The 15,883-nt window shown below is 44.4% G+C and overlaps 1 protein-coding gene across 1 annotated transcript in view; it reads right to left on the bottom strand.

Annotated features, from left to right (window-relative positions):
• LOC106584067 (tensin-3) overlaps positions 1-15,883 on the bottom strand; it is an 82,451-nt gene that overhangs the window by 3,162 nt on the left and 63,406 nt on the right. Inside the window, exons 7-13 of the mRNA XM_045706329.1 lie at positions 14,992-15,494; positions 5,707-5,793; positions 5,277-5,408; positions 4,781-4,879; positions 4,424-4,501; positions 4,254-4,331; positions 3,867-4,035 (exon numbers count right to left, since the gene is read on the bottom strand). Coding sequence (XP_045562285.1) covers positions 3,867-4,035; positions 4,254-4,331; positions 4,424-4,501; positions 4,781-4,879; positions 5,277-5,408; positions 5,707-5,793; positions 14,992-15,494 — 1,146 coding nt within the window. The remainder of the gene's footprint in view (positions 1-3,866; positions 4,036-4,253; positions 4,332-4,423; positions 4,502-4,780; positions 4,880-5,276; positions 5,409-5,706; positions 5,794-14,991; positions 15,495-15,883) is intronic.

Genomic DNA, 15,883 nt, shown 5'->3' with positions numbered 1-15,883 from the left:
TTTTTTGACATTTTGCTACGTTACAGCCTTATTCTAAAATGGATTGAATAAAAATAGCCCATAATGACAAAGTGAAAACAGGTTTTTAGATTTTTTTTGCGAATGTATTAAAAATAAAACATTTAAATACCTTATTTACATAAGTATTCAGTCCCTTTGCTATGAGACTCAAAATTGCACCCTGTTTCCATTAATCATCTTTGAGATGTTTCTACAACTTGATTGGAGTCCACCTGTGAGAAATTCAATTGATTGGACATGATTTGGAAAGGCACACACCAGTCTATATAAGGTCTCACAGTTGACATTGATTGTCAGAGAAAAAAACTAGCCATGAGGTCAAAGGAATTGCCTGTAGAGCTCCGAGACAGGATTGTGTCGAGGAAAAGATCTGGGGAAGGGTACCAAAAAATGTCTGCAGCATTGAAGGTCCCCAAGAACACAATGGCCACAATCATTCTTAAATGGAAGAAGTTTGGAACCACGAAGACTCTTCCTAGAGCTGGCAGCCCGGCCAAACTGAGCAATCGGGGGAGAAGGGCCATGGTCAGGGAGGTGACCAAGAACCCAATGGTCACTCTGACAGAGCTCCAGAGTTCCTCTGCAGCGATGGGAGAACATTCCAGACGGACAACCATTTCTGCAGCACTCCATCAATCAGGCCTTTATGGTAGAGTGGCCAGACAGAAGCAACTCCTCAGTAAAAGGCACATGACAGCCCACTTGAAGTTTGCCAAAAGGCACCTAAAGACTCTCAGACCATGTGAAACAGGATTCTCTGGTCTGATGAAACCAAGATTTAACTCTTTGGCCTGAATACCAAGCGTCATGTCTGGAGGAAACCTGACACCATCCCTACGGTGAAGCATGGGGGTGGCAGCATCATGCTGTGGAGATGTTTTTCAGCAGCAGGGACTGGGAGACTAGTAAGGATCAAAGGAAGATGAACAGAGCAAAGTGCTCCAGAGCTCTCAGGGCCTCACCTTCCAACAGGTCAACAACCCTAAGTACACAGCCAAGACAACGCAGAAGTGGCTTCGGGACAAGTTTCTGAATGTCCTTGAGTGGCCCAGCAAGAGCTCGGACTTGAACCCGTGAGGGAATTGCAAGGAAATATGATAATCAGTGGTGGAAAAAGTACCCAATTGTCATACTTGAGTAAAAGTAAAGATTCCTTAATAGAAAATGACAAGTAAAAGTGAAAGTCAACCAGTAAAATACTACTTGAGTAAAAGTCTAAAAGTATTTGGTTTTAAATATACTTATGTATCAAAAGTAAATGTATTTGCAAAAATTTCCTTAAGCATCAAAAGTAAAAGTATAAATCATTTCAAATACCTCATATTAAGCAAACCAGACGGCACCATTTTCTTTTTTTATGGATAGCCAGGGGCACGCTCCAACACATACATATTTACAAACAGAGCATTTGTGTTTAGTGAGTCCGCCAGATCAGAGGCAGTAGGGATGTTTTCTTGATAAGTGCATGAATTTGGCCATTTTCCTGTCCTGCTAAGAATTCAAGACTTTTTTTATTTTTATTTTTATTTGAGACTGCTCTTCTCTGTGTCACGGAGGCTCTCCGCACTGCTAAAGCTAACTCTCTCTCCTCTGCTCTCATCCTTCTAGACCTATCTGCTGCCTTTGATACTGTGAACCATCAGATCCTCCTCTCCACCCTCTCCGAGTTGGGCATCTCCGGCGCGGCCCACGCTTGGATTGCGTCCTACCTGACAGGTCGCTCCTACCAGGTGGCGTGGCGAGAATCTGTCTCCGCACCATGCGCTCTCACCACTGGTGTCCCCCAGGGCTCTGTTCTAGGCCCTCTCCTATTCTCGCTATACACCAAGTCACTTGGCTCTGTCATATCCTCACATGGTCTCTCCTATCATTGCTATGCAGACGACACACAATTAATCTTCTCCTTTCCCCCTTCTGATAACCAGGCGGCGAATCGCATCTCTGCATGTCTGTCAGACATATCAGTGTGGATGACGGATCACCAGCTCAAGCTGAACCTCGGCAAGACGGAGCTGCTCTTCCTCCCGGGGAAGGACTGCCCGTTCCATGATCTCGCCATCACGGTTGACAACTCCCTTGTGTCCTCCTCCCAGAGTGCTAAGAACCTTGGCGTGATCCTGGACAACACCCTGTCGTTCTCCACTAACATCAAGGCGGTGACCCGATCCTGTAGGTTCATGCTCTACAACATTCGCAGAGTACGACCCTGCCTCACACAGGAAGCGGCGCAGGTCCTAATCCAGGCACTTGTCATCTCCCGTCTGGATTACTGCAACTCGCTGTTGGCTGGGCTCCCTGCCTGTGCCATTAAACCCCTACAACTCATCCAGAACGCCGCAGCCCGTCTGGTGTTCAACCTTCCCAAGTTCTCTCACGTCACCCCGCTCCTCCGCTCACTCCACTGGCTTCCAGTTGAAGCTCGCATCCGCTACAAGACCATGGTGATTGCCTACGGAGCTGTGAAGGGAACGGCACCTCCATACCTTCAGGCTCTGATCAGGCCCTACACCCAAACAAGGGCACTGCGTTCATCCACCACTGGCCTGCTGGCCCCCCTACCTCTGAGGAAGCACAGTTCCCGCTCAGCCCAGTCAAAACTGTTCGCTGCTCTGGCACCCCAATGGTGGAACAAGCTCCCTCACGACGCCAGGACAGCGGAGTCAATCACCACCTTCCGGAGACACCTGAAACCCCACCTCTTTAAGGAATACCTAGGATAGGATAAAGTAATCCTTCTAACCCCCCCCTCTTAAAAGATTTAGATGCACTATTGTAAAGTGGTTGTTCCACTGGATATCATAAGGTGAATGCACCATTTTGTAAGTCGCTCTGGATAAGAGCGTCTGCTAAATGACTTAAATGTAAATGTAAATGTTCAAAATGTAACGAGTACTTTTGGGTGTCAGGGAAAACGTATGGAGTTCAAGCATTTTGCTAATCCCGCAATAACATCTGCTAAACACGTGTATGTGACCAATAACATTTGATTTGAGTTAAAAGGACATTATTTTCTTTTGGAATGTAGTGAAGTAAAAGTAAAAGTTGACAAAAATATAAATAGTAAAGTACAGATACCCTCAAAAACTACTTAAGTACTTTACACCACTGATGATAATGAAGGCCCTGTAGCTTGTTCACTGTAGCTCAGTTGGTAGAGCATTGTGTTTGCAACGCCAGGGTTGTGGGTTCGATTCCCACGGGGGGCCAGCACAGGGAAAAAAATTATGAATGTATGAAATGTATGCATTCAATACTGTAAGTCGCTCTGGATAAGAGCGTCTGCTAAATGACTAAAATGTAAAAGACGGTACAAATGTGCCTTTTTAGTGTACCACCCCAGTGACAGAGCCGTTAGTTCCTTTTAAGTGGCATAAATTAATCATTGCGCCTTATGGTGGGTACAAATATGTACCTTCCTTCAATACATTGCTTTTCTGCAATGTATTGGGACACAGAAATGTACCTTCACCGTACGTCGAGAACTAGAGTGTGATGATTGCCTTAATATTTAAAATATTGGGTACAAAAATGGACCCTCATACTCTTTATTCGCACATGTACCAAAAGGATAACGAACAATACCATGGGATATCATTATGTGTACCTCTGAAGGTACATTATCTGTATTTAGATATTTGTGTTCCCCAGGGAACAATACCATACCCTTATTTTGTAGGAGGTTCTTTATATTATATGTGTGTGCATGCATACATATGCATGCTCAAGTGTGTGTGTGTGTGTGTGTGTGTGTGTGTGTGTGTGTGTGTGTGTGTGTGTGTGTGTCTCACATGAATGCATGGCATGCCGCGTGCATGTGTGATCATGCAAGTGTGTGTATGACTCACTTCCTCTGATTGTCGGTGAGAGTGATGCCCTGTGCTGAGACTTTGAAATTAACCACAGTGGAGGTTGGAGGAGGGTCCATGGCCAGAGTCAGACTGGCTGTCTTTTGCACAGCCTGGTACCCTGTCAAAGACTCCAGCTCTACTGAGCCCAGGAACCACACATTGCAAGCTAGGGAGAGAGACACACACCCATTACACATTGTAACACACACACGTTATACACTGTAACACACATACAGCCTGGTACCCAGTCAGAGACTGCAGCTCTACTGAGCCCATGAACTACACGGAGAAGCATACATGTTACACAATGAAAGTTGACACACACACACACACACGATCACACACCGAATGTCAGAGAAGAGGAGAGCTGAGACTATAAAGTACCTGCTCCCTGTTTGAGTAGCTCAGCAGCAGAGTTGGTTACGGACTGTGTTGATGGATCACTTGTCTCTTCTAGAGGGTCTGACAACACAGGAAGAAAAGGGAAGTTTAGTGGGAACTGATATAATTGTATTTATAAAAACACAAGGAAAGACACACACACACATTCTTACCTCTTTCGGGGATGATGAGTTTGCAGGGCAGGGCCAAGGGGGTAATGGAATGTTGACAGACCAACGCAGTCAGACTTCCTGTGAAGAACAGAAAACACTGTCTCAGATGCTTTCATATACCTTTCCATCAAGTCATTGGTCAACCAAGAATATTTTTTGGACCAGATTTTGTGGACCTGTTAAGATGCACTACTGCGTATGTCCACCAGAGGAATACATTGTATTACTTCACAAAACTGAACATATGCACCCATACAGTACACATATGCACAGATTACAACACAAAACAGCACAAAAGAACAGAACAGAACACACATACATAAGCACATAGCACAACACACAGGAATATGTCCTCACCAAAGTAGGGTTCATTGGGACAGCCCTTAAGCTGCACCCCTTTCTGTGTGCACTCAATCAGGAAGTGCCTCACCAGCTCATTGGATAGGTCGCCACCCACTATGGAGATAGGAAGTGACATCAGAGCGGATTGGGGAACTAGCAAATGCCCTAGGTACAGATCTAGGATCAGCTTCCCCTCCCCTAATCCTAACCTTTACCATTAGTGGAAAAAATGCTAAACTGACACAGGATCAGCATCTAGCGGCAACTTCATCCTACACCGCCGTGGACTGACAGAAATATCTCATTAGAAGAAAGTCAGAAGTGACATATAACTACAATGGTAAAATGTTATGACATATTCTAATGAGACCATGTTGGAACTTATGGACCTCTCTCAGCCTGCATCCCAAATGGCATCCTATTCCCATAGGGCTCTGGTCAAATGAAGTGCACTTTATAGGGAATATCATGCCATTTCGGAACGCAGTAATTTGTAGCCTATCACATCCACCTTTCTTGCTCTGTGTCAGGACAGAGGGAGGGGGTGTGGCCACCTTCATAGCCAATCCGTAGGCTCCTTGGAATGAGTGACTGTCCCTGACGATGAAGGATCCTGGTTCTCTGTCCTTCAGCACACCGATGGCTACAGATCACCACAGGAGTCAAAAAATAAAGTTTAACACAGTCACAACACCCATGTCATAGTCAGTAGTGACCTTGATGCCCTTTTCAGACTTCTGAGACAAACAGAGCCAAGCCAAGCCAAACTGTACTGCTCTGGCCTGGTTGCACAATGTGTAATGCACATCTAGCATAATGGCTGGAACTGTGCTGGAAAGCACAGTGTGAAAATAAAATATCCAAGCCAACACACACACACACACACACACACGAGAAAGAGTTCTTGCAGCACCCGTCTAATATCTGCAAACAATATTTACCTTGATCTCTGGAGATGTCAGGCTTGTACCAGAATTTGGACGTGTCCTGAACAAACTTCACACTGTCCTGCTTACTGGAAAACGGGTCTGCAACACAACACACAGACAGAGACAACCATTTGGTGTGAAGAGAGAGAAAGAGAGAAATAGAGCACTATAGTATATAAACATATTTTTGAGACACAGTGAAAATCGTGTACGACAGTATGATTGAGTGTGAATTCAGGCATGCCATTGTCTTTGTATGTACAGGTGAGAGTCAACGTATAGCTGTCTATACATGTTTACAACATGGGACAGACTGTGTAATGAGGTTTCATTTTTCACATGCACAAGCACAGTGAAATGCTTAACTTCCAAGCCCTACCCAACAGTGCGATTTTGAGTAGCAAAATATTATAACTAATAAACTACACAACAATAACAAAAACACACCAAATAAGTGAGGAAAAAACAACTACATTTCAGATAAATGTCAGGTACTGTATATACAGGGTCAGTACCAGCACCAAATGTGCAATAGGGAGGGATAGTGGAGTATTTGAAGTAGATATGTACATGTAGGCAGTGATTAGGAGAAAGTGACTGGTAGGAAGCAAAATAATAATAATAATATTAAACAATATGGCAGTAGCATAAGTGGTGGGTTGATGTGTGCATGGTGGTGAATGTGTGTATGTAAACGTAAAAGTGTGGGCCAGAGTGTCCGTGTAGGCGTGATTGGCAGATGTACATATAAACAGGGATGAAAAGTGACTGGTAGCAGAAATACTTATGGTTATATAGTAATGGTAATATACAGAATAAAACAAATCAAAGCACATTTTATTTGTCTCATGCGCCGAATACAACAACATTACAGTGAAATATTTACTTACAAGCCCTTAACCTGTTTAGGATAGGGGGCAGTATTTTCACGGCCGGATAAAAAACGTACCCGATTTAATCTGGTTATTACTCCTGCCCAGAAACTACAATATGCATATAATTATTTGATTTGGATAGGAAACACCCTAAAGTTTCTAAAACTGTTTGAATGGTGTCTGTGAGTATAACAGAACTCATATGGCAGGCCAAAACCTGAGAAGATTCCATACAGGAAGTGCCCTCTCTGACCATTTCTTGGCCTTCTATAGCCTCTTTATCGAAAATAGAGGATCTCTGCTGTAACGTGACATTTTCTAAGGCTCCCATAGGCTCTCAGAAGGCGCCTAGAACGGGGAATGATGACTCTGCAGTCCCTGGGCAAAAAACAGTAGGGCTTTTGGAAAGTGGTCGTTCTGAGCACAATGACACTGGTGTGCGCGTGCATGTGAAGACTCCATTTTCTATTTTCAGTGTTTGAACGAAAACAAGGTCTCCCGGTTGGAATATTATCACTATTTTACGAGAAAAATTGCATAAAAATTGATTTTTAACAGCGTTTGACATGCTTCGAAGTACGGTAATGGAATATTTTGAATTTTTTTGTCACGATACGCGCCGGCGCGTCACCCTTCGGATAGTGTCTTGAACGCAAGAACAAAACGCAGCTATTTGGATATAACTATGGATTATTTGGAACCAAAACAACATTGGGTGCTGAAGTAGAAGTCCTGGGAGTGCATTCTGATGAAGAACAGCAAAGGTAATCAAATTTTTCTTATAGTAAATCTGAGTTTGGTGAGTGCCAAACTTGGTGGGTGTCAAAATAGCTAGCCATGATGGCCAGGCTATCTACTCAGAATATTGCAAAATGTGCTTTCACCGAAAATCTATTTTAAAATCGGACATAGCGATTGCATAAAGGAGTTCTGTATCTATAATTCTTAAAATAATTGTTATGTTTTTTTGTGAATGTTTATCGTGAGTAATTTAGTAAATTCACCGGAAGTTTTTGGTGGGTATGCTAGTTCTGAACGTCACATGCTAATGTAAAAAGCTGGTTTTTGATATAAATATGAACCCGATTGAACAAAACATGCATGTATTGTATAACATAATGTCCTAGGAGTGTCATCTGATGAAGATCGTCAAAGGTTAGTGCTGCATTTAGCTGTGGTTTTGGTTTTTGTGACATTATATGCTAGCTTGAAAAATGGGTGTGTGATTATTTATGGCTGGGTACTCTCCTGACATAATCTAATGTTTTGCTTTCGTTGTAAAGCCTTTTTGAAATCGGACAATGTGGTTAGATAAAGGAGAGTCTTGTCTTTAAAATGGTGTAAAATAGTCATATGTTTGAAAAATTGAAGTTTTGGGATTTTTGAGGTGTTTGTAATTCGAGCCACGCTCTATCATTGGATATTGGCGAGGCGTTCCGCTAGCGGCACATCTAGATGTAAGAGGTTTTAACCAACAATGCAGTTTTAAGAAAATACAAAAAAATATATATATTAAAGAGCAGCAGTAAAATAACAATAGCGGGGATATATACAGGGGGTACCGGTACAGAGTCAATGTGCGGGGGCACCGGTGTCAAGGTAATTGAAGTAATATGTACATGTAGGTGCAGTTACTAAAGTGACTACGCATAGATAATAACATAGAGTAGCAGCAGCGAAGAAGAGGGGGAGGGGGGGTGTAATGGCCGTCAAAGGGAGTAGACCAAGGCGCAGCGGGTTGAGTGCTCATTTTAACGTTTATTTTAATAAACTTGAACACGTAACAAAAACAAGAAAACGAATGACAGCTAAACAGTTTTGCAGGCTAACCCTAGCAGTGCAAAAACAAGTTCCCACAAAAGACAGGTGAAAAAAGGGCTACCTAAGTGTGACTCCCAATCAGCAACAACGATATATAGCTGTTCCTGATTGAGAGCCATACCAGGCCAACAAAGAAATACACAACATAGAAAAACCATAGAAATACAAAACATAGAACAATACCCAAAAACCCCGGAATACATAAAACAAACACCCCTCTTACATAAATACATATCCCAACAAACCCCAAACCACATAAAACAAACACCCCCTGCCACGTCCTGACCAAACTACAATAACAAATAACCCCTTTACTGGTCAGGACGTGACAGGGGGCAATGCAAATAGTCTGGGTAGCCATTTGATTAGATGTTCAGGAGTCTTATGGCTTGGGGGTAGAAGCTGTTTAGAAGCCTCTTCCACCTAGACTTGGCGCTCTGGTACCGCTTGCCATGTGGTAGCAGAGAGAACAGTCTATGACTAGGGTGGCTGAAGCCTTTGACAACTTTTAGGGCTTTCCTCTGGTGTAGAGGTATAGAGGTCCTGGAAGGCAGGAAGCTTGGCCCCGGTGATGTACTAGGCCATACGCCCAACCCTCTGTAGTATCTTGCGGTCAGAGGCCGAGCAGTTGCCATACCAGGCAGTGATGCAACCCATCAGGATGCTCTCGATGGTGAAGCTGTAAAACCTTTTAAGGATCTGAGGACCCATGCCAAATCTTTTCAGTCTCCTGAGGGGGAATAGGTTTTGTCATGCCCTCTTCACGACTGTCTTGGTGTGCTTGGACCATGTTAGTTTGTTGGTGATGTGGACGCCAAGGAACTTGAAGCTGTCAACCTGCTCCACTACAGCCTTGTCGATGAGAATGGGGCGTGCTAGATCCTCCTTTTCCCGTAGTCCACAATCATCTACTTTGTCTTGATCATGTTGAGGGAAAGGTTGTTGTCCTTGCACCACACGGTCAGGTCTCTGACCTGCTCCCTATAGGCTGTCTCATCGTTGTTGGTGATCAGGCCTACCACTGTTGTGTCATCAGCAAACGTAATGATGGTGTTGAAGCCGTGCCTGGCCATGCAGTCATGAGTGAACAGGGAGTACGGGATGTTACTGGGCACGCACCCCTGAGGAGACCCCGTGTTGAGGATCAGCGTGGCGGATGTGTTGTTACCTACCTTTACCACCTGGGGGCAGCCCGTCAGGAAGTCCAGGATCCAGTTGCAGAGGGAGGTGTTTAGTCCCAGGGTCCTTAGCTTAGTGATGAGCTTTGAGGGCACTATGGTGTTGAACGCTGATTTGTAGTCAATGAATAGCATTCTCATATAGGTGAGTACCAATCAAATGTTTGGACACACCTACTCATTCCAGGGTTTTTCTTTATTTTTACTATTTTCCAAATTTTGAAAAATAGTTAAGACATCAAAACTGTAAAAAAAATGTGTTAAACAAATCAAAATATATTCTTCAAATCAGCCACCCTTTGCCTTGATGACAGCTTTGCACACTCTTGGCATTCTCTAAATCAGCTTCATGGGGAATGCTTTTCCATCAGTCTTGAAGGAGTTACCACATATGCAGAGCACTTGTTGGCTGTTTTTCCTTCACTCTGTATTCCAGCTCATCCCAAACCATCTCAATTGGGTTGAGGTCGGGTGATTGTGGAGGCCAGGTCATCTGATGCAGCCCTCCCATCACTCTCCTTCTTGGTCAAATAGCCCTTACACAGCCTGGAGGTGTGTTGGGTCATTGTCCTGTTGAAAAACAAATGATAGTCCCACCAAGAGCAAACCCGATGGGATGGTGTAAAAATAAACTAATCTCCAAAACGACGAAACGTTCAATAAAAATGTATTTTTTTAGCAAGGGCATGGCTAAACACAAAAATCTAAATGTATTAACTGCCCACCCTTGAAAGACAATCAGCAACCAAGTTGTCCCTACCACGGACGTGTCAGATTTCAAGGGAAAACTCCTGCAACATCTAATCAAATGGCTACCCAGACTATTTGCATTGCCCCCCTTTTACACTGCTGCTACTCTCTGTTATTATCAATGCATAGTCACTTTAATAACTCTACCTACATGAACATATTACCTCAATTACCTCGACTAACCGGGTGCCCCCGCACATTGACTCCGTACCGGTATCCCCTAAATATAGCCTTTGTTATTGCTTTTGTTATTTTACTGCTGCTCTTTAATTATTTATTACTATTTTTATTTTAATTTTTTTTAACTGCATTGTTGGTTAGGGCTTGTACCTGTGTTGACAATTTGATTTGATTTGATATCCCTAGTAACTTTACTACCAAATGTTTTCACTAAGCGGTAAGGACCTGAAAAGCGAGTCTGCAACGGTGTCCCCAGAACGTGTAACAAAACAAAAAGAAAGTGCGGCTTCGAGCCTTTCGATCATATCAAACTTTAATTTTCATTTGAGCCTTCTCCAAATTCTCACTGGCAAACTCACAGGCTCGATGTAATCTGTATCAAAAAGCTCTAACATGCTCTAACAGATTTGCTTCTGTTTTTGAGAGGTCTCAAATGACCTCTGACATGATGTCCAAACACAAGTTCATTCAGACTACAACCTGAATAACCGCCCGTGACGCTAACAGCACAAGAGGTACAACTTCATCCCAGTCTTTCATACATCTTGTTGACCCCAAGATGGCCTGCCATACTACCATCGTGAGCCAACCTCAGTATCTCTTGTTCAGAAGTGGTGCAAGAACGTAATTTCATCATTAGAACACAATCTCTTTCAAAGTAACCCATTCCAAAATGAAGGATTAGGCTGCCCCCGTGTCCCGCAGTATTTTCACCGGCTGCTTAAAAGCATCGCCACTCTGCAGAAACACGAACCTGTCAGAAACAAAGGGTTCACATACATCTGATCCAAAATCTTAAGAGATACCCAGGAGACTTAATGTGCTCCCACAACAAGAACTGTCTTTCTCTCTCTCGCTCTCTCTCATTTTTCTGTTTCAATTTAGGACACAGAGGCAATGTGCCCTTTCTCACGGCAGGTGGATACGAAAAAGCAGTTTCCTGCCGATCTTTATCTTTGGGCACTGTACAAATGGACGGAAACCTTGTAGTAGGAGGTGACTTCTCTGGATTGCTTTTTGCATAGGGTTAACTACTGGGTGCTTTGTTTGTGAATGTAGTTTTATGTGTCAACACAAACTCATCTGCAAGAACTGCAGCTTTCTCAAGAGTGAGATCCTTGTGCTCATAAATGTAGGTTGCAACCCTTTCGTGAAGGCAATTTTTGAACTGCTTGAGAAGTATGAGAGTCTTTAATTAAATCCTCAAGGTCCTTGATCTCTTGAGAACCACACCACCGATCAAAACGACATGGTTGTTCCCTTGCGAACTCAACGTGGCTTTGCGATTCTGTCTTTCGTAATTTGTTGTGGGTATGCCTCTGGGACCAACTCGTATGCCCAAAGGATAGCAGCTTTAACAGAGATAAAGAGAAAAAGCGGCATACACCTTCTGAGCCTTTCCCACAAGAACACTTTGGAGGACCTGTGACCAAATATCTCACGGCCATTTTAGGCATGTGCACATTCTTGTTCTAGTCTGGCTGCATGCTCATCTTGTCTTTCCCTGTGCTCCACCTCTAATTTCTGTTGTTCCTATTTTGCCATTAGTTCTATCTCCCCCAGTTACAAGTCTTTGGGAATTGACCTACTACCCATAGGACCCTTTTCACCAACATCCCTATACGGAAGGATTTCTTCCTCCACCAGAGCAGCACCGATCAACTCTTTGACTACTGATTTTGGATGGCCAGACACTACCTTGATGTCATAATGCTTTGCAGTGATGAGCAGATTCGCCAGATACATTTATCTAGCATCTCCCATGTAGGGTTTTTCACAAATGTTTCCAACTTAAGATCCATGGCTTTTTTATTAGCCTGTGTGTTTGTGGGACTTTCAAAATGATTCCACAAATCTTAGAACCCGCAAGGTTGATGTCAGTGACAGAAACTCTACCCAAAAGTGTATTTTGAACACTCAAATATCTGGGCACAGAAGAGCTTCAGAGTAGGTGATTAGAGCGACTACCATACTCATGGGACACTAAATCCCAGAAGAGCTCCCATTTTGTTACGTTCACACAAGACAAACTCAAATGTCTCTCACAACAAAGGGAACTAACAAAGAAAATCACTGACAGCCAAACAAAACAGAAAGGGGTTCAAAAGGGGTTCTGAAAAGCACCATGTGGGTGTCCACTGAAAGTTGGCAAAGCCACTAGTAAGGGGTCCTAAAATACACCCACCATGGATGCCCACTAGGTTTGCCCCCAAAAAGACAAAATAAAAGAAAAATCCACAACAGCTTAGGATAGGGAGTAAAAAGATGGAGCAAAACAAACAGGGGAAACACCAAAACCACAAACAGGTTGAGCTCAAAATGGCACCACAGCTGAGGTAAAGTGTAGCTCTCCCCAACATCTCTAAAGGTCCACTGGAGCACTGGGACAGCCACTCCTAAATAGCACCTGGGCCAACACAGGTTAAACACCTTCCCACTAATGAGTTGGCAACCAGCACAGGTGTAACACACACTGACTGACGAGGTGACACCAATCAGTGCACCCTATGTGCTAACAAGCTATATGTGCTAAAGTCCATCCTAAAAACATAAATGGAAAACCAAAGCCAGTAACAGAGGACAGACGATTTTTACGCGCTACGCTTTTCAGCACTCGGCGGTCCCGTTTAGTGAGCTTATGTGCCCTACCACTTCACTGCTGAGCCGTTGTTGTAACTAGATGTTTCCACTTCACAATAACAGCCCTTACAGTTGCCCGGGGCAGCTCTAGTAGGGCAGACATTTTACTAACTGACTTGTTGGAAAGGTGGCATCCTATGCCACGTTGAAAGTCACCGAGCTCTTCAGAAATGCAATTCTTCAGCCAATGTTTGCCTATGGAGATTGCATGGCTGTATGCTCGATTTTATACACCTGTCAGCAACTGAAATAGCTGAATCCAAAAATTTAAAATTGTGTCCACATAGTTTTGTATATATAGTGTACATGTAAACAGGAGTAATAGCAGGATAAATACATAGATACTAATGGTAATGGCAATCAATAATCAATTAACAGCAGCGTAGTGATAGTAATACATATAATCAATAATAATTTTAGCAGCAGCGTAGTTGTGAGGTCGTGTGTGCCATTAGGTGTAAGTGTATGGCGTCAATAATGAGTGTGTGAGTGAGCATGTGGTGCCTGGAGAAGTGGGTATACTCGAATTTTGCCAAAATGTTTCCAAACGGCCCTCCCAGCTACGGAGTGGCGCCCTGTGTGAAAGATTCTATGAGAAACAGTGACATACACGCTGAATGACCTAAAATAATGAATCCCATATTGGTCTTTCACATTCAGGCTATCCAAGCTGTACTGTGCAGTAGGTTAATAGTAGGGCTACACATTTTTGCAACATTCACGCATAGGCCTACTGCCGTGTGTATTTTAATGTGCCTAAAATGCGAAGAAATAATAGTTGATCTGCATTTTAATATAAACATTCCAATCTGTTCCATCAGCCCTATTAATTGATACGGCACATACCTCCAATACACTACTTTGATAAGTATCAATCGGGATTAAGAACTGAGTATAAGCAATGCCCACCAAACCACTGTGTGTGTAAGTAAGACAGTCTGAGCGGGTGGAGTCCTGTGGATGGGCATAGAGTCAGTGTGGGTATCTATGGGAGAGGGAGAGCAGTAGTTGTTAGCCATTTAACAGTCTTATAGCCAGGGGATAGAAGCTGTTTAGGAGTTTGTTGGTCTGAGCCTTGATGCACTGGTACCGCCTGCCGGACAGCAGCATGGCTGTAGTCTTCAGCAATTTTTCTGGCCTTTCTCAGACACTGCCTGGCATGTACATCTTGGATTGACTGAGAGCTCACCCCGAGTGATGTGCTGGGCCGTCCATATCACCCTCTGTAGGGCCTTTTGTTCAAGGGCGGTGCAGTTGCCATACCAGACAGTGATACAGCCAGTCAGGATGCTCTCAATGCTGCAGCTATAAGTTCCTAAGGATCTGAGGGTCTATGCCAAATCATGCCTACTTCACAACTGTGGCTGTGTGAGAGGACCATGTCAAGTCCTTAGTGATGTGGACACCAAGGAACTTGAATCTCTGGACCCTCTCCACTATGGCCCAATCGATGTGGATGGGGGTGTGCACCCACCCTTGTTTTCTGTAGTCAGCTCCTTGGTCTTGCTGAAGTTGAGGGAGAGACTGTTGTCCTAGTACCGCACTGCTAGGTCTCTGACTTCCTCCCTGTAGACTGTCTCATAGTCAGGCGTTGGTGATCAGGTTGAAGAGGGCAGTGTGTAGTGGAATAGAGAACGCGTCATCTGTGGATCTGTTGGGGAGGTATGCAAATTGGAGTGGGTCGAAGGTGTCTGGGATGATGGAATTGATGTGTGCGATGACCAGCCTTTCAAAGCACTTCATTATTACAGGTCGGTAGTAATCATAGCAGGATGCCTTAGAGTTTTTTGGGAACAGGAATGATGGTGTGTGTGTGTCTGCCTGTGTGTGTGTGTGTCTGCGTGCATGTGTACCTGATCCAGGCAAAGGGGCTCCACCAACACCAGGGCTGAGTCCTCTGAAAGGGGCTGGGGTCATGGCTGAGGGGAAGGGGATGCTGAGACTACTACCACTGTGGGGGCTGGATAATCCACTGAGAGAGGGGGACCGGGACCCAGCCAGCCGTGGTACCCTCTTCTCAGGCAGCACGGGTGTCAGTCCTGTCAGTCCACCCTCTCCAAGCCCCAGGCCTAGATCCAGGGCCCCCAGCCCCTCCACAGCTTCCAACAGGCTGTCCTCCAGACCAAGATGTCCATTCCCCAGCAGCAGAGAGACTAAATCCCCCTGGCTTTGGGCACCCTGGTTCCTCTCACCCCGGCTCTGGCCCCCAGACCCCTCCAGGTCCCTCTGTGCCCCCAGGGGAGATCTGTGCGCATTGAGGAGGCTGAGGGGAGAAAGAGAGGAAGAGGAAGGGGGGAGGAATGGGGAGGACAGGGACATAGGAGTCCTGTCCAGCCACACTGGAGGTGGGGTTTGGCTGAGGAGAGAGAGAGAAGGGGATGATCAAGTATAAGTACAAATATGTAAGAACAGCAGCTGGGAGACGAGAAGCAAGTACTGGGAGTGAATATTTAATGCATAAACGGACATGAAACAAACAAGGACAGCGTCTGAACAAGGGAAACATGACAACAATAATGCTGACACGGGGATCAAACTGAGGAACAGACAGATATAGAAGGGGCAATCAACGAAGTGACGGAGTCCAGGTGAGTCCAATGAAGCGCTGATGCGCGTAATGATGTTGACAGGTGTGCATAATGATGGGCAACCTGGCGTCCTCGAGCAACAGAAAGGGGGAGCGGGAGCAGGCGTGACAAAATGTAGCTACAGTAAACACACTCACAAAAACACTGCAGTGTGAAA

This window comes from Salmo salar, chromosome ssa23 (genome assembly GCF_905237065.1).
Source record: "Salmo salar chromosome ssa23, Ssal_v3.1, whole genome shotgun sequence".
NCBI classification, from domain to species: Eukaryota; Metazoa; Chordata; class Actinopteri; order Salmoniformes; family Salmonidae; genus Salmo; species Salmo salar.
This window is presented reverse-complemented; position numbering and strand designations above follow the sequence as displayed.